We start from the raw sequence: 24043 nt of genomic DNA on the forward strand, positions 1-24043 counted from the left end.
TAGCCCCCACTCGGCACAACTAGAGAAAGCCCGCACGCAGCAACAAAGATCCAACACAGCCAAAAATAAATTTATTTAAAAAAACAAAAAACAATAGTTAGTTGAGGGTCTTCCCTGGTGGTGCAGTGGTTAAGAATCCCCCTGCCAATGCAGGGGACACGGGTTTGAGCCCTGGTCCAGGAAGATCCCACATGTTACAGAGCAACTAAGCCCGTGCGCCACAACTACTGAGCCTGAGCTCTAGACCCTGTGAGCCACAACTACTGAAGCCCACGTGCCTAGAGCCTGTGTTGCTCAACGAGAGAAGCCACTTCTCAATGAGAAATGAGAAGCCCACACACCGCAAGGAAGAGTAGCCCCGGCTCGCTGCAACTAGAGAAAGCCTGCGTGCAGCAACGAAGACCGAACACAGCCAAAAATAAATATAAATTTTAAAAATTAAAAAAAAAAGTTAATTGAGACGGCTTTCCCTTCTCCCTTAAGTCCCATTCTTCATCATGGATTTAGTGGGAAACAGGATTGAGGAAGGGAAGCAGTATCAGGAAAGAGCCCTACCTAATAAACAAAATATACAAGAGGCGAATTTAGAGTACATAGAACTTTTCATTCCTCCTCCTGAAGCCCTGACTCAAATTTGTATCATATCATCCAGACTGTTGGAAAAATCCTGCTCCCCCATCTCGAAACATTCCTCCACCACTAAGTGTGTTATTACATATTGTATATTCTCTATACACATGTCCCTGTTCATTCAACTAACACGTCTGAGTGTCTAATTGTTTCAGGTGATGTGCTTCCAGAAATATCTATTTAAAATCCTAATCTGACTATGTCTCTCCCTCACTTAAAATCCTTCAGGGACTCCTAGCGATAAAGCTCTACTTCATTTTTGTGGCACAGGAGACTTTCCCTTTCTGTCCCTCTAGCTCCAATTTTGGCCGTCCAGCTTAATACTTCCTTCTTCAGGAATACCGGACAACTTTTAGTTCCCTAACTATGCTCTCTGATAATTTTGATATGTGCTTTTTTTTTGCGGTACGCGGGCCTCTCACTGTTGTGGCCTCTCCCATTGCGGAGCACAGGCTCCGGATGCCCAGGCTCAGCGGCCATGGCTCACGGGCCCAGCTGCTCCACGGCATGTGGGCTCCTCCTGGACCGGGGCACGAACCCGCGTCCCCTGCATTGGCAGGTGGACTCTCAACCACTGCGCCACCAGGGAAGCCCTGATATGTGCTTTTTATCATGCTGTTGGAAAGCCTTCCTATCTCTTCTGCCTGGAGAACTTCCACTAGTCCTAAAGGTTGTGGCCTTCAAGTTGTGTTTTCTATTCTAATCAGTAAATCGCCCCCAAGGAATCTCTGTTCCTATAGCGCTTGTACCTTCCCCATCTTCTTTATTCATTCATCTATCGATGGACACTTAGGTTGCTTCCATATCTTGGTTATTTTAAATAATGCTGCAATGAACATAGGGGTGCATATATCTTTTCTAGTTAACCATTATTCTACTTTCTGTCTCCATAGATTTTCTTATTCTGAACTTTCATATGAATGTAATCACATAATATGTGGACTTTTGTGACTGGCTTTTTTCACTTAGCATAATGTTTTCAAGGTTCATCCAAGTCACAACATCTGTACTGTACCAGGCATCAAGAAGTGGAAATAGTGTTTACAAGCGCAGTGGAATTGGATGGCTTTTGATAAGGAACAAAGATGTTTTGGAGAGAGATAATTACATGTTAAGAGTGATTAATAAGCAATTAAATGCCAAGTATGAAGTCAGAAGGCCTCTTGGCAAGATATAAAAATTTTCAGCCCAAGGGCAGGAAAATCTGAATATTAGCTTTGTCATAAGAGGAAGGTTGAATAGCTCCACAGATGGTTGAACTCTCAGCCATTGCAGGTCTGGTATGCCAAGGTCAAAGCACTGTTTGGGAAGGACTGGGACCCTGAGACATTGGGATGGGGATATCACAATTGATGCCCTCAAAAATTTTCAATTTCTAGATGCCCCTGAATTCTCAGGGCCTGAAAATTTCCATCTCCTCTCTGTTAAATGCTATCATTTCTCCCTTGCTTAAAGAGGAGACAGAGGCTTCTACCTTATGAGACAGCACGTGGTCCTCTCAGCCTATGTCCCTTATTTCTCTCCTGCCCAATACCTAGGGTTAAGTCACATAACAGTCTGACTGGGGAAGTGCTGGGCCTGCTAATGGAAGAAAAAGATTATACCCAGAAGAAGCTGTAGGATCTTAAACCAGCAGAAGCCAGGAGAGTGCACATGAGATAAATTCTGAGGTACTGAATCAAGGGATCTAGAACATAGGTCGAATAAGGGAGAGTCTATCAATATGGGGGGACTTTCTGAGGAAACAGCATTTTATACCCAGGTAAGGATATCAGGAGATGGTACAAAAAATACCACCAGGATGGCTTTTAGGAAGCTTGAGGAAAGTGATGCCCACACTAAGAGAAGCAGAAATGACAGAACTGCCATGGTAGATAGTTGAAGAAGGGATCAACTAGTTCAGAGAAGTGGTCCATGGGAAGATACAGAGCACCTTTTGTTTTCCAAAGTAATAGGAATGCTTTGTTGAGTGAGGCACCAGAATCATGGAGAAGCTAAGTGATGGCTGCAGTTGCAGGCATGGGCTGAAGATTGGAGGTGCTAAAACAAACTGGATCCTCTGACAGCACTGAGAAAGATAGTTCCTGAAATGATAGAAGCCAGGTGTTGGCACGTCACACTCAGAAGCAAGGTGAGTACATTTGTCATAAAGAACAGCAAATCAGGGACTTCCCTGGTGGTCCAGTGGGTAAGACTCCGCTGTCCCAATGCAGGGGACCCGGGTTCAATCCCTGGTCAGGGCACTTGATCCTGCATACATGCAACTACATGCCACAACTAAGGAGTCCGAATGCTGCAACTAAAATCCTGCATGCTGCAGCTAAGACCTGGCACAGCCTAAATAAATAAATATTGAAAAAAAACATAAAAAGCACAACCAGTCAGCATGGATTCTACTGGAGACTAACCTACAGAGAGATACGGAAAGGATTAATAGATACAATATCCCTAGAGCCCGATAGATGGTGTGATGGTTTAAAAGATGTCCAAACGTTCTTGGGCTCTCCTTTTAAAAAGTGCTCCTTAATTTCCTTCCTCATGAATGTCAGCTGTCTTAGTGACTCACTTCTAATGAATAGATGAAGGCAGAAGTGATGATGTACGACCTCTGAGATCAGGAAATAATCGATAGTATGGTTTCTTGCCATGTTATGAAGACACTCAAACCACCAAATGGAGAGGCCCTCATAGTGAAAAACTGAGGCCTCCATCCCGTAAGGAACTCTTACCAACAGTCATCTAGTAAACTCTAAGAGGATAACCCAACTCCAGTCAAGCCTTCAGATGACTGTACCAGCTGACGTGGTTTTTTTTTTTGGCTGTGCCGTGTGGCTTGTGGAATCTTAGTTCCCTATCCAGGGATTGAATCGGTCATGGCAGTGAAAGCTCCAAATCCTAACCACTGGACCACCAGGGAATTCCCCCCGCTGACACCTTGATGGTAACTTCATGAGAGAGCTTGAGCTAGAGTCAACATCGAAGCTGCTCCTCAATTCCTGATCCACAGAAAACTTGTGAAAAAACAAACATATATTTTTTAGTCACTAAGTTTTGCAGGTTATTTGTTATGCAGCAATAGATAATACGAGGAAGTTTTTCCCAATTCCCCTTCAAGATTACATGTGCTATGGGTCCCATAAAATGGTATACTCACCTGTGTCAGAGGGCCAATTATAGTGTGTTGTAAATATCTCTGTACTTATCTGATCTCATCTTGTGGTAGGTATAATGGCCCCCAAAGATGTTCATGCCCTAATCCCTACTGAATACGGTACCTTAATGGCAAAAGGGATTAGGCAGGTATGATTAAGCTTGCACACCTTAAAAAAAGTAGATTATCCTGGATTACCTGGGTGGTCTCAATCTAATCACATGAACCCTAAAAACAGAACTTTCTGTAGCTGGAGGCAGCAATGATGCAGCAGAAGAGAGACAGAGAGATCCACTGTGAGAGCAGGACGTGATCAGCTGTTGCTGGCTTTGAAGAGGGAGGGGGCAAAATGATAAGGATGAAGCAGCAAGGAACCAGGGACCTCCATCTATGGCTACAAGGCACGTAATCTGCCAACAAGCTGAATGAGTTTAGAAGCAGATTGTCCTACAGAGCTGGCCCATACCTTGATTTTAGTCCTGTGTGATCTGGAACAGTGTCACTAGATGAGCCCAGCTCAGACTTCTGACTTTTACAACTGTGAGAAAATAAATGGGTACTGTTTTAAGCTGACAAATTGGTGATAATGTGTTAGAGCAGCAATAGAAAACCAATGTGCATCTATACTGTAAACAGATTGAAATGATGTTGTGTAAACATCATTTCATTCCCAGCCTTTTCCACATTGTCAGACTTGAAATAAATGTCTTCTAAATATTTGTTGAGGGACTTCCCTGGTGGCACAGTGGTTAAGACTCCGTGCTCCCCATGCAGGGGGCTGGGGTTTCATCCCTGGTCAGGGAGCTAGATCCTGCATGCTGCACCTAACAGTTCACATGCCGCAACTAAGGAGCCCACCTGCCACAACTAAGACCTGGCACAACCAAATAAATATTAAAAAAATAAATAGATAAATATTTGTTGAATAAACTCAACTGAGACAATCAAGGTCATTCAGCGGTGGAGGTCACCCAACTTTCCTCCACTGCATCTTAAAATTTTGTCTATTGCCTTCTTCTTCCCAAAACCCAACTGAGGAGCCACCTCCTCCGGGGTATCCTTGAGCTTTAGCGCTACAAGTATTCCCTTGGGCTACCCTAGCACTTCAGCCACACCTTTGGCATTGCTCATGTCTCTCGTACTTTTGTGTTTGTCTTCATGATGCTTCCTATTAGACTATAAACCCTTCAGGACAGGAACCATGCCAGATTTATTTATCTTTGACCCCTCAGTGCCTGACAAGTTTCCACCACATAGTACGTGCTCAAGAATATTTACTTAATAAATGAAACGTGTACCACATATTAACCAAGGTTAAATATGAACAACCGGCGCTGGGAACTGTTGTGTTTTTTAGATGAGAGGTACCAAAATATATGTTCTACAGTAACTATGATATAAATAATAGGAAATGGCCATTAAACACCAACCTAATCTCTCTGGATTTTATCCACTTTTCTGCTCTACCCCTTCACACTTAAATCTGAAGTGGTTATTTGAGGTGTCCATTCAGATAGTCATGATTTAAGAAGACTTTCCATTAAGCAGAATAGAAGGGAAAATAAGTTGAGGTGGGAGGGAAATGAGAAAATAGGGAAGGAAAATGAAGCCCCCCCGCCAGCCACCCCCCAAGAAGCTATGGGACTACTCTAATGTGTATTCAAGGTAGAAGCATGTGACTTAGACTATAAGAGCCTTAGGCAGCTAGTGCAATAAATCATGGATAAGAATAACGTCAGTCTATGTGTGGAACAGTACTGCCTTCTATCAAAAAACAGCCATGGTTGGTCTATCTTCATATATTCTGCTACTTTGATACTTCTTTGTCTTCTCTTAAGTTCCCTGATGGAATAGGTGAGAAAGGAAAAGTAGGTGGGATGAAGGAAATACAAGAAAAAAGAGAAGTACAAAAAAAAAAAAAAAAGAGGGATGAAAAGCATAAAGGATAAATAAGGAAATACATTAAAGAGTGGAAAAAAAGACATTAGGGAGAGGGGAATTTTCATCAAGATGCTCTCTTTCCTTCTCTACCCCAGACCCCTTTCTTGGTAATGTTGAAGGATTCCTCGATTTCATGAACTTCCTCTCCTCGATAATACTGAAGAGCTCCTTCTCAGTTCCACTGAACTACCACCGTGTAAGCCCATACTTTTCTTTTCTTTTCTTTTCTTTTTTGCGGTACACGGGCCTCTCACTGTTGTGGCCTCTCCCATTGCGGAGCACAGGCTCCGGACGCGCAGGCTCAGCGGCCATGGCTCACGGGCCCAGCCGCTCCGTGGCATGTGGGATCTTCCCGGACCAGGGCACGAACACGTGTCCCCTGCATCAGCAGGCGGACTCTCAACCACTGCGCCACCAGGGAAGCCCAAGCCAATACTTTTCTAAGCTGATCCTCAAACTGAGTTTTGAGGCATAAAATTCATGATAATTATAAAAGGAATTTGGGTTTTGCAAATAGTGTTAGGAAAAAGTAACATGAAGTTATATGCAAATTTATCTCTGTGTATCTGTTTATTAGTTTTGGGGCAAGAACCGTGTCACATTTTGTAAATGGAAAAAAAAATGCATTCTCATTTTCCTTTAACAGAGAGGTTAAAGCTGTGGGTAGAGAACGAATTGTGGTGATTCTGCTGTCCCTTTGAAATAGAATTGATGACGCTCAAATCAGGAGATTAAAATCACGAGGTCAAAATATGACTTTGACAGAGATGTTTGCTAATTCAGAACTCTATCCTGTAGTTTGATATTAAAAATAGCTTCTGTGGTCATAAATAATGGGGCTCTCTCTCAGGGCTGTGGTCTCTACCATATACTCTATACTTGAAGCATCCTATATTAGTTTGCTAGGACTGCCATAACAAAATACTACAGAGTGGGTGGACTAAACAACAGAAATTTATTTCTCGTGGTTCTGGAGGGTAGACATCCAGGATCAAGGTCTTGCAGGTTTGGTTTCTTCTGAGGAGTCTCCTCTTGTTTTGCAGTGGGCTGTCTCACTGTGTCCTCACACAGTCTTGCCTTGTCTGGGTGCCTCCCTGGCATCTCTTCCTCCTCTTATAAGGACAACAGTCATACTGAATTAGGGCCCCACCATTATGACCCTATTTAACCTTAATTACCTCTGCAAAGGCTACAACTCCAGATACAATCACACTGGGGGTTAGAGCTTCAACAGATGAATTTTGGAGGAACAGAATACAGTCCATAACACATTGCCAGAGAGATTTCGGATCAACAATCAGGACCACTAATTTTGTTTTCCATGAAGAAAATTTGGAAGGAAACATAAACTTCAAATATTTCTCATTGCATATGTCCTAAAAGAAATTTTTAAAAGCACATACTCCTTTGAATATATTCAGTCAACATCTAGAATTTTCATCTTAAATTTAAATACTTGAAAAGATATGATTTCTGGATATTATAATATTGGCCAGGATAAAACTTTTGAGGGGGAGGGATAAATTAGGAGTTTGGGATTAACACATACACACTACTATATATATAATAGATAACCAACAAGGACCTACTGTACAGCACAGGGAACTATACTCAATATTTTGTAATAACCTGTAAGGGAAAACAATCTGAAAAAGAATATATATATTCATATATATATATAACTGATTCACTGTGCTGTACACCTGAAACTAATATAACATTGTAAATCTACTATATTTCAATAAATTTTTTAAAAGAATAAAACTGTTGCATCACTTAAGAAATATGTGATGTAATCTATACTTCATACCAACTATCCATTAAAAATTTACACAAGTTCAACAGTCAGAATTTTTACATTGTTCCTTTTCCCTCTTTAATTAATACTTCCATCCACCTTCCTCATAAACTTTTTCCTAATATATTTTTATGCTTAAAAGTTTTATTGTGTTATCAAATTTTCTACCCCCAAAATACATATATAACTTGAAATATCAAAGAGTTTTTATTTTATAAAGTGCAAAGATATTCAAGAATTCTTGTGGATTGAGTTAACATAACAACTATGAATAGATGTAACAGATCAGCATAACTTGAAACAATAAGAAGTTAACCGTATATTAGATATTTTGGGAAATAAATATTAAACATAAAATGTAAAATAATGTTGGAAAAGCAATTCCTAATGGAATAGATATAGTTTGGGATTTTTTTCAATTAGTGTATATACCTGTAGATGATTATTACTTATTTCTAGAATGAGATAGAAATTAGGATTAATTTTACTTCTGTTTAAATGTCTATAGATGCATTCTTTGAGAAATCTCACTTATATAAACAAGTAACTAGGAATGGAAGGCATTTAACTTTTGCAATGTCACTGAATTTTCTGAACTCTTTCAAGTTATATGCCAAAAACTGTATAACACTCTTTCATCAAAAATGATTCTTAATGATCTATCCAAGCTCAGCTTGATTAGGTACTCCTTAAATTTGGTTGAGTTATAAATCTTGACTTGAAAAATAATTTTGCAGTAATGTAATTTACCTACACAAAGTGACGATATTTCAAAGTGTTTTTGGTGGCCAGGAGTTGTGGTTTTTTTGTTTTTGTTTTTTAACCCCCAGAACAATGCAGCACGGAATGAATGAGTCTTATACCTCTTGTAAAGTGAAAAGGAGAGAAGACAGAGGAGTGATCCCGAAGCTTCCACTAACATCGCCCATTCTCAGTGAAGTGTTCAGATGGAGAACCCATGTGGAAGTTGAAGATCTGGTAATTTCAGCCCTCGTACCTTTTGGAAAGTTTCCATACACTCCCAAAGATACAAGTACTACAGCTTGAAAATTACTGGTTTAATGTATATTTGGTGTCGAATCTGCCTGTGTTTATTTTTTGTGTCTCTTTTTTTTTTTGCTTTTTCCTTGTGTTTTTTTTTAATTTTATTTTTCATACAGCAGGTTCTTATTTAGTTATCTATTTTATACAAATTAGTGTATACATGTCAATCCCAATCTCCCAGTTTATCTCTCCCCCCACTGCGTTGCTTTCCCTGCTTGGTGTCCATATTTGTTCTCTACATCTGTGTCTCTATTTCTGCCTTGCAAACTGGTTCATCTTCACTATTTTTCTAGATTCCACATATATGTGTTAATATATGATATTTGTTTTTCTCTTTCTGACTTACTTCACTCTGTGTGACAGTCTCTAGGTCCATCCACGTCTCTATAAATGACTCAGTTTTGTTCCTTTTTATGGCTGAGTAATATTCCATTGTATATATGCACCACATCTTCTTTATCCATTCGTCTGTCGTTGGGCATTTAGTTTGCTTCCATGATCTGGCTATTGTAAATAGTGCTGCAATGAACATTGGGGTGAATGTGTCTTTTTGAATTATGGTTTTCTCTGGGTATATGCCCAGTAGTGGGCTGGGGCAGATGGTAATTCTATTTTTAGTTTTTTAAGGAACCTCCATACTGTTCTCCACAGTGGCTATATCAATATACACTTCCACCAACAGTGCAAGAGGGTCCCCTTTTCTCCATACCTTCTCCAGCATTTGTTTTTTGTAGATTTTCTGATGATGCCCATTCTAACCAGTGTGAGGTGATACCTCATTGTAGTTTTGATTTGCATTTCTCTAATAATTAGTGATGTTGAGCAGCTTTTCATGTGCCTCTTGGCCATTTGTATGTCTTTTTTGGAGAAATGTCTATATAGGTCTTCTACCCATTTTTGGATTGGGATGTTTGTTTTCTTAAAATTGAGCTGCATGAGCTGTTTATATATTTTTGAGATTAATCCTTTGCCATTGATTTGTTTGCAAATATATCCTCCCATTCTGAGGGTTGTCTTTTCATTTTGTTTATAGTTTCCTTTGCTGTGCAAAAGCTTTTAAATTTCATTAGGTCCCATTTGTTTATTTTTGTTTTATTTCCATTACTCTAGGAGGTGGGTCAAAAAAGATCTTGCTGTGACTTATGTCAAGGAGTATTCTTCCTATGTTTTCCTCTAAGAGTTTTATACTGTCCGGTCTTACATTTAGTCTTTAATCCATTTTGAGTTTATTTTTGTGTATAGTGTTAGGGAGTGTTCTAATTTCATTCTTTTACATGTAGCTGTCCAGTCTTCCCAGCACCACTTATTGAAGGGACTGTCTTTTCTCCACTGAATATCCTCACCTTCTTTGTCATAGATTAGTTGACCATAGGTACATGGGTTTATCTCTGGGCTTTCTATCCTGTTCCATTGATCTATATTTCTGTTTTTGTGCCAGTACCATATTGTCTTGATTACTGTAGCTTTGTAGTATAGTCTGAAGTCAGGGAGCCTGATTCCTCCAGGTCTGTTCTTTTCCCTCAAGATTGTTTTGGCTATTCGGAGTCTTGTGTCTCCATACAAATTTTTAAGATTTTTTGGTCTACTTCTGTAAAAAATGCCATTGGTAATTTCATAGGGATTGCATTGAATCTGTAGATTGCTTTAGGTAGTATAATCATTTTCACAATATTGATTCTTCCAATCCAAGAACATGGTATATTTCTCTATCTGTTTGTGTCATCTTTGATTTCTTTCATCAGTGTCATATAGTTTTCTGAGTATAGGTCATTTACCTCCTTAGGTAGGTTTATTCCTAGGTATTTTATTCTTTTTGTTGCAATGGTGAATGAGATTGTTTCCTTAATTTCTCTTTCTGATCTTTCTTTGTTAGTGTATAGGAATGTAAGAGATTTCTGTGCATGTATTTTGTATGCTGCAAATTTACCAAATTCATTGATTAGCTCTAGTAGTTTTCTGGTGGTATGTTTAGGATTCTCTATGTATAGTATCATGTCATCTGCAAACAGTGACAGTTTTACTTCTTTTTTTCCAATTTGTATTCCTTTTATTTCTTTTTTCTCTGATTGCCATGGCTAGGACTTCCAAAACTATGTTGAATAATAGTGGTGAGAGTGCCCCCAATGTTCATTGCAGCACTATTTACAATAGCCAGGTCATGGAAGTAACTTAAATGCCCATCAACAGATGAATGGATAAAGAAGATGTGGTACATATATACAATAGAATATTACTCAGCCATAAAAAGGAACGAAATTGGGTCATTTGTTGAGACATGGATGGATCTAGAGACTGTCATACAGAGTGAAGTAAGTCAGAAAGAGAAAAACAAATATCGTATATTAATGCATATATGTGGAACCTAGAAAAATGGTACAGATGAAGCGGCTTGCAGGTCAGAAATTGAGACACAGATGTAGAGAACAAACGTATGGACACCAAGGGGGGAAAGCAGTGGGGGTGTGTGTGTGTGATGAATTGGGCGATTGGGATTGACATGTATACACTGATGTGTATGAAATTGATGACTAATAAGAACCTGCTATATAAAAAAATAAATTAAATAAACTTCAAAAAAAATAGTGGTGAGAGTGGACATCCTTGTCTTGTTCCTGATCTTAGAGGAAATACTTCCAGTTCTTCACCATTGAGAATGATGCTTGCTGTGAGTTTCTCATATATGGCTTTTATTATGTTGAGGTAGGTTCCCTCTATGCCCACTTTCTGGAGAGTTTTTATCATAAATGGGTGTTGAATTTTGTCAGAAGCTTTTTCTGCATCTATTGAAATGATCATATGGTTTTTATTCTTCAGTTTGTTAATATGGTGTATCACATTGATAGATTTGCGTGTATTGAAGAATCCTTACATTCCTGTGATAAATCCCACTTGATCATGGTGTATGATCCTTTTAATGTGCTGTTGGATGCTGTTTGCTAGTATTTTGTTGAGGATTTTTGCATCTATATTCATCAATGATATTGGTCTGTAATTTTCCTTTTTTGTTGTATCTTTGTCTGGTTTTGGTATTAGGATGATGGTGGAATGAGTTTGGGAGTATTCCTTCCTCTGCAATTTTTTGGAAGAGTTTGAGAAGGGTGGGCGTTACCTCTTCTCTAAATGTTTGACAGAATTCACCTGTGAAGCCATCTGGTCCTGGGCTTTTGTTTGTTGGAAGATTTTTAATCACAGTTTCAAGTTCATCACTTGTGATTGGTCTGCTCATATTTTCTATTTCTTCCTGGTTTAGTCTTGGAAGGTTACACCATTCCAAGAATTTGTCCATTTCTTCCAGGTTGTCCATTTTATTGGCATAGGTTTGCTTGTAGTAGTCTCTTCTGATGTTTTGTATTTTTTTTTTTTACATATTTATTGGAGTATAATTGCTTTACAATGGTGTGTTAGTTTCTGCTTTATAACAAAGTGAATCAGTTATACATATACATATGTTCCCATATCTCCTCCCTCTTGCGTCTCCCTCCCTCCCACCCTCCCTGATGCTTTGTATTTCTGTGGTGTCCATTGTAACTTCTCCTTTTTCATTTCTAATTTTATTGATTTGAGCCCTCTCCCTCTTTTTCTTGATGAGTCTGGCTAAAGGTTTATCAATTTTGTTTATCTTCTCAAAGAACCAGCTTTTACTTTTATTGATGTTTAGTTTTATTGACTTTTCTATTTCATTTATTTCTGCTCTGATCTTTATGATTTCTTTCCTTCTGCTAACTTTGGGTTTTGTTTGTCCTTCTTTCTCTAGTTCCTTTAGGTGTAAGGTTAGATTGTTTATTTGAGATTTTTCTTGTTTCTTGAGGTAGGATTGTATTGCTATAAACTTCTTGGAACTGCTTTTGCTGCATCCCATAGGTTTTGGATTGTCGTGTTTTCATTGTCATTTGTCTCTAGGTATTTTTTGATTTCCTCTTTGATTTCTTCAGCGATCTCTTGGTTATTTAGTAACGTATTGTTTAGCCCCCATGTGTATGTGTTTTTTACTTTTTTTTTCCTGTAATTGATTTCTAATCTCATAGTGTTGTGGTCAGAAAAGATGCTTGATATGATTTCAGTTTTCTTAAATTTACTGAGGCTTGATTTGTGACCCAAGATGTGATTTATCCTGGAGAATGTTCCATGGGCACTTGAGAAAAAAGTGTAATCTGCTGTTTTCAGATGGAATGTCCTATAAATATCAATTAAATCTATCTGGTCTACCGTGCCATTTAAAGCTTGTGTTTTCTTAGTAATTTTCTGTCTGGATGATCTGTCCATTCATGTAAGTGAGGTGTTAAAGCCCCCCACTATTATTGTGTTACTGTCGATTTCCTCTTTTATAGCTGTTAGCATTTGCCTTATGTATTGAAGTGCTCCTGTGTTGGGTGCATATATATTTATAATTGTTATATCTTCTTCTTGGATTGATCCCTTTATCATCCTGTAGTGTCCTTCCTTGTCTCTTGTAACATTCTTTATTTTAAAGTCTATTTTATCTGATATGAGTATTGCTACTCCAGCTTTCTTTTGATTTACACTTACATGGAAAACCTTTTTCCATCCCCTCACTTTCAGTCTGTATGTGTCCCTAGGTCTGAAGTGGGTCTCTTGTAGACAGCATATATATGGGTGTTGTTTTCATATCCATTCAGTGAGCCTGTGTCTTTTGGTTGGAGCATTTAATCCATTCACATTTAAGGTAATTATTGATATGTATGTACCTTTTACCATTTTCTTAATTGTTTCTGGCTTGTTTTTGTCAGTCCCTTTCTTCTCTTGTGTTTCCTACTTAGAGAAGTTCCTTTAGCATTTGTTGTAGAGCTGGTTTGGTGGTGCTGAATTCTCTTAGCTTTTGCTTGTCTGTAAAGCTTTTGATTTCTCCATTGACTCTGAATGAGATCCCTGCTAGGTAATCTTGGTTGTAGGTTCTTCCCTTTCATCACTTTAAATATATCATGCCACTCCCTTCTGGCTTGTAGAGTTTCTGCTGAGAAATCAGCTTAACCTTATGGGAGTTCCCTTGTATGTTATTTGTTGTTTTTCCCTTGTTGCTTTTAATAATTTTTCTTTGCCTTTAATTTTTGTCAATTTGATTACTGTGTCTTAGCATGTTTCTCCTTGGGCTTATCCTGCCTGGGACTCTCTGCACTTCCTGGAGTTGGGTGGCTATTTCCTTTCCCATGTTAGGGAAGTTTTTGACTATAATCTCTTCAAATATTTTCTCAGGTCCTTTCTGTCTCTGTTCTCCTTCTGGGACTCCTATAATGCGAATGTTGGTGCATTTAATGTTGTCCCAGAGGTCTCTTTGGCTGTTTTCATTTCTTTTCATTCTTTTTCTTTATTCTGTTCTGTGGCAATGAATTCCACCATTCTGTCTTCCAGGTCACTTATCAGTTCTTCTGCCTCAATTATTCTGCTATTGATTCCTTCTAATGTATTTTTCATTTCAGTTATTGTATTGTTCATCTCTGTTTGTTTGTTCTTTAATTCTTCTAGATGTTTGTTCTTTAATTCTTCTAGGTCTTTGTTAAACATTTCTTGCATCTTCTTGATCTTTACCTCCATTCTTTTTCCAAGGTCCTGGACCATCTTTACTGCCATTACTCTGAATTCTTTTTCTGGAAGCTTGCCTATCTCCACTTCATTTAGTTGTTTTTCTGGGGTTTTATCTTGTTCCTTCATCTGGTACATAGTCCTCTGCCTTTTCATTTTGTCTGTCTTTCTGTGAATGTGGTTTTTGTTCCACAGGCTGCAGGATTGTAGTTCTTCTTGTTTCTGCTGTCTGCCCTCTGGTGGATAAGGCTATCTAAGAGGCTTGTGCAAGCTTCCTGATGGTAGGGACTGGTGGTGAGTAGAGCTCTTTCCTGTGTTTAAATAACAGCTTGTTAGCTGACTGACACCCGGCAAGTAATTTATCTACAGCTCAGTTTCCTCCTCTGTAAAATGGGAGTAACAGCACATACCTCAGAGTACTTAAAAACTTATCTAGAGGAATGAATTACAAATTAGCATGAGGAAAAGCTTTGGGGGTGATGAATATGTTGAAGATCTTGATTGTGCTGATAGTTCATGGTTGCATAAATCTGTCAAAATTCATCAGACTGCACACTTGAAACGTGTGCAGTTAATTATACACAAGTTTTACCTTAAGAAAACTGTTTTTAAAATACTATTTGGCATTTAGAAAATATTCAATAAATATTAGCTATTACTGTGCGTAGATATCCTGGAATCTTCTTTCCAGGTTTCTAAAATTCCAGTCACATTTGGGGCCTCTGCCATGTACCTGGGCTCTTCTGTCATCCCTTGGCCCACCCCTGAGTAAGGGTGGAGCCTGCACTGACCTAGGCAAGGAAGTGTCACCTTCTGGTCAGAGAGGAGAGTATACAATGGTGTCTTCTGCATTTTCTAAGTGTTTAAATTTTCTGTTTTGTTTGTTTCTTTTTTAAAGAAATTATTTACTTTGGAATAGATAAGACATTCTGATGTAGAAACTTAAAGGCACAAAAAGACACCTTCCACATCTCTTCTCTCAGTTCCCTCCTCAGGAGTAACTGCTATTAGTTTTGTCTAACGCCAGCTCCCTGAAAATATCGCCCAAACACCGACTGATAAGGCAAAGCTGGGTTAATTCAAACTGTGGTAAGAGAGCATGTTGCCTTGAAGGCATCTTAGTAGCGTCTGGGAGGGGAGGGCTAAGTCAGGAGATTGATGAGGCTCTGGGGTCTGGGTTAAGGTGTGGGGGGGTGCGGTCTATCAGTGTAGTGTTTGATTAAGATTGGGTAAAGATCTTGTTTTAGGATTGTGGACACAGCAAGGTGAGGGTTTCAAAAAGTCTTCAAGAATAAAAAATCATTTGATAATTGACTATGGAAAAGCTGATCAGTTTAAAATGGTTTTTCTGGATGTTTCTGAAATGAACAATATGATTATTTGCAACTTTTATTTTCTGGGCAAGAGGTTCCTGGAATACTGAAGTCATGTTAATGAAAATAGTGGAATGGTAAAGTCAAGTTTTATGGACAGCAAATTTTGTGGGTGTAAATGGTTCTCTTCTTTCTTTCGGTTTGTGTTTATTTTTGTTTTGTTTTTTGTTTGTTTATTTTGGCCACAGAGCATGGCATGCGGGATCTTAGTTCCCTGACCAGGGATCGAACCTGTGCCCCTTGTAGTGGAAGTGTGGCGTCTTAACCACCGGACCGCCAGGGAAGTCTGGTTCTCAGTTTCTTGGATATCTTTTCAGAAATATTCTGTGCATATTCAAACCATACATGTACAAATTTAAGAAATGTCATCTTTTACCCTCTAACAGGTGTTTCAGAGATCCAGAGACTGGGTATGAGATATTCCTTACATAATAGCTATCCAATATCATTTACTTTGTAGTTATACGTGATGTACTTTTTTCAGAGTGTGAATATTTTTTTTTTTTTTTTTTTGCTGTACGCGGGCCTCTCACTGTTGTGGCCTCTCCTGTTGCGGAGCACAGGCTCCGGACGCGCAGGCTCAGCGGCCATGGCTCACGGGCCTAGCTGCTCTGCAGCATGTGGGATCTTCCCAGACTGGGGCACGAACCCGTGTCCCGTGCATTGGCAGGCGGACTCTCAACCACTGCGCCACCAGGGAAGCCCCAGAGTGTGAATATTTTAATCAAAATATGACTGAATGGAATTACCGTTTGAAGTATGTATTCGAGTAGTTTTTCCCCTTCAGCAATTTATCTAACAGACAATGGTTTTGGCAAAACCAGTGGGGCACATTTTCTCTCATTCTTGGTTTCCTCTTTTCCATCACAAAGCACATTACAGGACTGTGTGGCAGGGGACAGAAATACTTACTCCATAGCACTGAAATATGAATGCGATTGGAGAGGCCTTCACCTAGAACCTAGTGAGGGAAGTAAACACTGAACATATAGTTATGAGTGAAATAAATATAACAAAAGATGGGAATTATGGGAGCTCAACCTAATCTTGGGGCCAAAGTAAGATTCCCAGAAGTGATTCTTGTGCTACAAACTGAAGGATAAGCAGGAAAGATATAGCTAAAGAGGTGACGAGTGGGAGGGATGTTCCAGACAGAGGAAGTAGCTTATGCCTTCTCTGGAAACGGAGGTTATTTTTCCCCATTTTCTTGTTTTCTGTGTCCAGCCGTTTGTTCTATGCATCTTGTGATCTCCTTTCTAAACACTTTGAATAGGAACATACACAAAGAATTTTCCAGTTCAAAGTCATCATCCTGAATACATAAGACTCTATCCTGTGATGAGGTCCCTCATCAGCACAGGCCTCTCATGTTAGTGGTCCTAGGGAGAGACAGCTCTGTACTAGTTTTTAGTTTTTAGGAGATACAATGAAGATTATTTTCTGAATCTTGGATAAAGTTCAAAAACTGCCCACAATTGGCAGAAGATAGACATAACGTTTTAGAATGGAAAGTGTCTTTAGAAATCACCTAGTATGATCTCTTCAACTGAAAAATGAGGAAACAGACTCAAAGTACGGAATTCTTTGTGATATCCGAGACGAGCAGCACGGGAGACCTGAGGGCTGTGGAAACCAAACAGGTTGTAATCTCACAGAAAATCTGATGTGCTGATGTGTCTCCCCAACAATTAGACTTCTGCAGTGTGTGGGAGGTGGAGATGATTTCAAATAAAGGATAAGATAACTAGGATCCTTTTTTTTTTTTAAACCAGAAAAATTGGTTTTCTGGAGAAATTCCAGACAAATGTTCAGAGGGTCTCTTACCCTAGGGATAAGGAATTTCCTTAATTAGGTCTCAATTCTGTTCCCCGGGAAGGACTCAGCAGTTCATGTTCTCTGTGGCTATGGTTCCACCCTCTGGGAGCTCTTTCTTTGCTAATTTCCTCCTTGCCCTCATCTGAAGAGGGCATTGGACCACTGAGCAGGTTTTACATCACCTGAAGAAGTCTGAGTCCAGGAGTAATTATTCAGTCTCAAATATTCACAGATTTTTCTTTTTTTAAATTTAATTTTAATTTTTTATTGGGGTATAGTAGATTTACTCACAGATTTCTTAATCCAGGGTCATGGTTTCAAAATTTAGTCAGCCTCTTATCTTTTTATTCTTGTCAGCAGCCACATCTGTATTTCTTTCTTTCAAGACTTACCTCTTGAGACTTCTCTGGTGGTCCAGTGGTTAAGACTCCATGCTACCAATGCAGGGGGCACAGGTTCAATCCCTGGTCAGGGAACTAAGATCATGTATGCCACGCAGTGTGGCCAAAAAAAAAAAAAAAAAAAAAAAAGACTTACCTCTTAATTTAATTGTGGGTACTGTAGGCCTGAGGTTTTGGCAACTAATGGGACTACCATAAGGTCTAATTGGCCTTCATTATTCAAAAGCTTTTCCACACAGCTGTCTCTCCCAATCCCATAAGACTCCATTTTTCTGCACTCTTTCCCCTTTCACTCCTGATTGAAAAATGGCCAGTTCTTTGCTATGGCCATTTCTTGCAGTACCTATTCAAATGCTGTCAAATGCAATAACCAATACACACTACTGATATTCTATTTTCCAACTTCTTCTGGAGCTATAATATCATCAAACTCGTTATCTGACTTTATGTTATTATAGACAAAATAATACCATATTTTCCCAGACTTTCAGTCTCCAGCAATTTTCCTCATCACGTGCAGACTTGTCCTTAAGCCACAGTTACATACTTTAGGAATTTAATGAGAAAGCACCTTACTCCTAGAACTAATGAGCCAGCATTGGTTAGGTTAAGTTGTAAAGTAACCTCAAAGATGAGTGATTAAAGTAAAAGCTTCATTCCTCATTCTACATGTCCATGGAAGGGTGGACAGGGCTTCCGCTCCATGCTGTCTTTATTCTAGGACCCAAGGTGACTGAACAGCTGCTGTATTGAATTATTGCTATATGCTGTAGCAGAGGAAAGGAGAGAATAAGGTTAGTTGTGTGCACTGGCTCTTGAGGCTTCTGCCCAGAAGGGATGCATATCATATCCACCCACATTTCACTGACCAGAGCAAGTCACATGGCCATACCTAACTTCCAGGGGGTGGGGAAGTACAATCCTATCATTTGCCTAAAAGGAGAATGATCTGGAACATTTGTGACAAATTTTAAGGCTGCCTCAATATGGTAAAAACATAAGAGATTTAGAATTCGACATGAGAGCCTTAGTCCCTCTTCTCGCTAATGTTTATGTTACCACGAACAAGTCATTTAGCATATCAGTTTTGGTAACCTCGTCTATAAAAATGGAGAAAACAGTCATTAATTCAATGAATGCTTGAGAGGAGCCACTAAGACATCACATGTGAAATCATTTAGCCCAATATTAGTTTCCTTCTTTTCCTCCATTCACTGCCCAGCGATAATGTATCATACGGTTTCAGTTACATTCAGTAAAGAAAAATTTGTATGTGTTGGTTGGCTGCTGCAATGTACATGAGTAATTTTCTTCTACCCTACCATACTGCAAGCTTTTTGAGAATAGGGACAATGTTTTATAGTTCTTCTGTATCTCTTACATTGCCCAGTACAGTGTTGAAAACATGATTTGGGTCACATACATATTGATTATTTTCTCCTGAAAAGTGTCCTACTTCTAGAGAACTGGGTTAACTTTCAAATGAAGCTTCCAATAAATTTCAGTTTCCTCTCCTAGCACTTGTAGCTTTTGTTTTACAGCCTTTTCCAACTGATTATTTTATTTTATACTTAAAATATCATGGGGACACAAAGGAGATATTATACTCATTTACAGTTAAAGAGTAGAAATTAGGGGAGATTTCATGAGTTCACCCTACAGTTCACCTTTTGACACAAGCAACCTTAGAGGTTTATAATCCTAGAAACCACTGACATGATTTGGGCCGTGGTTGCTGAGGGAGAAGGAGACCAGAAAAATGGATGATGTGCTACTTATTTGCAGTGGTTTTTCTGGATCTGGCTCTCTCTAAGGACTTCCAGGAAGCCAGACCAGGGACAGAGTTTGAGTGCAGGCTCATTAATAACCCCCAGATCTAGACAAGACACTGTTGACCTGAAACAAATAGACTCTCAGATATTTCTCCACCAAAGATGGATATATTCTGGATCAGCCCAGAACTGCAATTCGGGGTCTGCAACCATGGCGAGTCAAGTGCAAGTCCCTGCACAGCAAAGGAAGGAGAACACCTTTATAGAGAGGAAAAGAAAGTTGGGAGGGCTATAGTAAACAGAGTCCATGGGTTTTCATCGGCCAAGTCCTTGCCAGGAACAAAGAGGAGTCTTTCTTCTTCCTATTGGGCTCTGCTATGGCTGTGGGGTGTGAGATCTCCCCCTTCTGGTCTCCCAACTCTATTCATTTGTGGTTTCTGATGATTAATTTTTTTTATAACCCTGTAATGATGATCTCTCAGGATCAATGTGAAGATTAAAGGGATAAAAAGTAAAAATCATCTGGCATAGTTGGTTAATATAAATGACTGTTGAGGTTGTCATTTGGCCAGTTTGATCAAGAGAGAAGATTCTTAAAGATGTTCCCTCTGATTCCTTCATATTCTGACCAAACACTACTCCAGATATTATTTTTCTCTTTTTTGTAGGAAGGGCAACTCCTTTGGAGACCAGATGCGACCTTTGTATCTTTGAGTATGTATAATCTTTTTACACAGTCCTAATCACAATCTGCCTTACACTCCAGTTGATAATTAATAATAAAAATAATAACAATCAATATTTTTTAATACTTACCAAGGACAATCAATGGGCTAAATGCATTCTATGTATTACTCACTTAATTTTCACAACATTCCTGACAGGTAGGTAGATCCCTCATTTTACAGATAAGGAAAATGAGACTTACAGAGGTTATATTACAGGCCCAGGACCATGTAAATGGCAGAATTAGTAAGCAGCAGAGTCAGGATCCAAACCCAGGTCTCAAAGTTCATGCTCTTTTTTTTTTTTTTAAGTTTTTATTGGAATATAGTTGCTTTACAATGTTGTGTTGGTTTCTACTGTACAGCAAAGTGAATCAGCTATACATATACATATATCCCCTCTTTTTTGGATTTCCTTCTTATTTAGGTCACCACAGAGCACTGAGTAGAGTTCCCTGTGCTATACAGTAGGTTCTCATTAGTTATCTATTTTATACATAGTAGTGTATACATGTCAATCCCAATCTCCCAATTCATGCCCTTAACCACAGACTTAATATATATACCTGACTTTGTTTCCTAATTATTAATTTGCTTGAAATGAATGAATATTCTTGCTCATCTTAGTACATCCATAATGCCTAGCAAAATACCTTGAACAGAGTAAAATAATTAAATCACAGGAAATATTTACTAATTCTCTAAAGGGTGTTATATTTGTGCAAAGAATTATAGATTCAGGTATATGGATTCAGGTTTTATAAGGGATGCATCTGAAAGTTATTAACATATGCCACTACAGGGAATTCCCTGGTGGTTCAGTGGTTAGGACTCAGTGTTTTCACCGTTGTGGTCCAGGTTCAATCCCTGGTCAGGGAACTAACATCCCGCAAGCCGCATGGCATGGCCAAAAAAAAAAAAAGAATATGTCACTACGAAATATGCCACTTTGATATAAGGATTGTTTTCAGCTGAAGGCAATTGAGAAACCACAGATGTAAGAAAAGCTCTCCACACTCTCCTTATGTCTAAAATCAGGGCATAAATGTCCCTTTGTGAAGGCATCCCACTTCCTCTCCCATACCAGGAAGAACAGAACAACTCTCAATCACTAGAGACAATAAGAGAAAGATGGTATCAAGATGGGTCTACACAAACAAATCTTACTAAAGTAACCCTTATTGGGAATTCCCTGGTGGTCCAGTAGTTAGGACTCTGCACTTTCACTGCAGAGGGACCGGGTTCAATCTCTGGTTGGAGAACTAAGATCTCGCAAATTTATTGGTGGCAGGGCCAAATCAATAAATAAATAAAGAAACCCTTATTTTCCATTGGTTTCCTCAATATATATACCTTCTTACAATTTACCGCCCCTAGAAGCCCAAATCTTTTTTTCTTTGTCTTATTTCTCTACAAATCTATTGTCCTTTGTTAAAATGGTATATAAGCTACCAGACCTAACTGCTTTTTGGGATTTTTCACTTCTTTTCTGTGAGCCCTTCCTGTCATGTGCATATGAAATAAACATTTTCTCCTGTTAATCTGTCTTTGTCAGCCTAATTTACAGGTTCCAGTTACAGAACTTAAGAGGGTAGAGAGAAGTTTTTTCTCCCCTACATATTCAAAATTAAGAAATCAGACTACCTATATGACACTCAGACAGTAAAATAATCACCTTTAGCAGGACCACCAAGCCATTAGGCTACAGAAGCCATACCCTGCCTAGGATCAATGTTGTTGCTTTCTCTACTTGGGTCATCGTTACATACTGTTCTCGGTACAAAGATGAGACATACTGACCATTCATGTGATATTACAGTTAGTGGCTTCAAAAATCTAAACTTCTCTTCATCTATATGTCAACTTTGAACTTATTGGGCAAATGGTTGAATCTGTTGTAAAGTATTTATTTTTATGTAGTATTTAGGATTACTAAAGCTGAGCATACCTAGATAGCTCCTGGAAGCAATACTCTCAAATTTCCCGCTAATACTGTTAATGCCAGAATCCATGTGGGCTTGCCTTTTCATTTAGCAGCTTTGATTTATGTGCAGAAAACTCACTCATGGTCAAATAATATACTTCTAACCCTAACCAGTATCTTGTAAATGTATCATGTTGGTTCAAGAAAAACAAAAGGCTCAGCATAAATTTATTACTATAAACAAAACTATCAAGGAGGGACTTCTCTGGCGGTCCAGTGGCTAAGACTCCGCGCTCCTAATGCAGGGGGCCCAGCTTCGATCCCTGGTCAGGGAACTAGATGCCACATGCCACAACGGAGATCGGGAGCAGCCAAATAAACAAATAAATATTGGGGGAAAAAAAAACTATCAAGGAATTCCCCAGCGGTCCAGTGGTTAGGACTCCATGCTTCCACGGCCAGGGGCCCAGGTTTGATCCCTGGTCGGGGAGCTAAGATCTCACAAGCCGTGTGATGTGGCCAAAAAAGAAAAGAAAAAAAAAACTACCAAAAGTGTGTACTCTAAAAAAAAAAAAAAAGTGTGTATTCTATTGATAACACATCATCCTTTTGTGGGAGGTATAGCTTAACTTTAGTTAACAAGTGTCTACAGGAGACATGTTTTCTGTGTGTGTGTGGAGGTAAGTGGATTGGTGGGAGTGTGCATGGAGGGTTAGAAAGGCAGAGAGAAAGAGAAAAAAGTTAAAAAGATAGAAAAAGACAACTATAAAATTAGAAGGCTTAGATAAGAAGGCATCTAAAACTGAGGTTTTTAAATTGTTTTTCTACTATACCATGAATGAGATGACATTTCCACATGCCATCCTTGCCCTGACTCATCTCTATAAGGAGACCCAGGATTATCTCTAATTCTGGCTTCCAGCATTAATTTACCCACTTAACAAAATATAAGAGTACAACCTCTATGGACAGCAATTTTGCAATAGTTACTGAAATATAAAACATGCACATATTTTGACCTAACAATTACACTTTAAGGAATTCATTTTACAGTTATGCTTGCATCTATGTGTATTGATACATGTTTAAGAATATTGTGGCTGTAAAATATTACAAGTAACAAAAATGTTTACCAATGTATCTATATTATATAACAAAGATGCCCATTCAACATAGTTACACAAGGGAATACTATGCAATTGTTAAAGAAGAATATGGCAGCTCTATGCAGCCTCTTATAGAATAACCTCTAAGGTCTATTCTTAGGCAGCAATCCTTGGAGGTACCTTTGTTTTCTTTCTTTTTCTCACCTCCCACATCCATTACGTCAGTAAATCCTATTGGCCCTAGCTTCAAAATATATCCAGTACCTGACCACTTCTCACCTCTTTCACTGTTATCACTCCACTCTACTGCAGATGCTTCCTGACTGGTCGCCATCCCTGTCTCTCATGCCTGTTCTTATCACGGCAGCCAGAGCGATCCTGTTAAAAAATGTAAATCAGATCATATTACTCCTCTACTCAAATCCTCCCAACATTTCTCAGCCGGAGTAAAAGCTGATGTCAGGTTTTACAATCATGATTTGCTTCCTCCCTCCCTCCTCCAGTCCTCCCCTGGCACTCCCACACTTTACACCTCTGACCTCATCTCCCTCTCCTCTCTTCCTGTCTCACTCTAGTCCAGACACACTGCGCTTGCTCTTCCTGTAGGGGAGGGAAAAGTTTCCTTGATCCTTTTGAGATTCCTGGCTGGGTCTGAAATTTAAACTGACAGATTAACAGAAGAAAAGCATACACGTTTATTTAATATAATTTTGATGTGACTAGGGAGCCTTCATACGGAAATGAAAACCTGTAGAAATGGTTAGCCCCACATTTTTTTTTTTTTTTGCGGTACGCGGGCCTCTCACTGTTGTGGCCTCTCGCGCT

At 39.0% G+C, this 24043-nt stretch overlaps 1 protein-coding gene across 7 annotated transcripts in view; it reads left to right on the plus strand.

Annotated features, from left to right (window-relative positions):
- Nucleotides 1–1148: 1148 nt before the first annotated feature.
- Nucleotides 1149–24043, plus strand: part of PHC1 (polyhomeotic homolog 1) — a 52012-nt gene continuing 29117 nt past the window's right edge. For 2 of the 7 annotated variants that reach the window (XM_027093321.1, XM_027093324.1), the window contains exons 1-2: nt 4633–5918; nt 8351–8498. In XM_027093321.1, coding sequence (XP_026949122.1) covers nt 8355–8498 — 144 coding nt within the window. In that variant the 5' untranslated portion in view covers nt 4633–5918; nt 8351–8354. Of the gene's footprint in view, nt 2762–4632; nt 5919–8350; nt 8499–17769; nt 20178–24043 lie in introns of those variants that run through there. The other 5 variants (XM_027093322.1, XM_027093323.1, XM_027093327.1 and 2 more) reach the window with 5 other exon arrangements.

Source organism: Aethalodelphis obliquidens, unplaced genomic scaffold (genome assembly GCF_003676395.1).
Source record: "Aethalodelphis obliquidens isolate GAN/ISIS:26980383/991018 unplaced genomic scaffold, ASM367639v1 scaffold83, whole genome shotgun sequence".
Taxonomy (NCBI): Eukaryota; Metazoa; Chordata; class Mammalia; order Artiodactyla; family Delphinidae; genus Aethalodelphis; species Aethalodelphis obliquidens.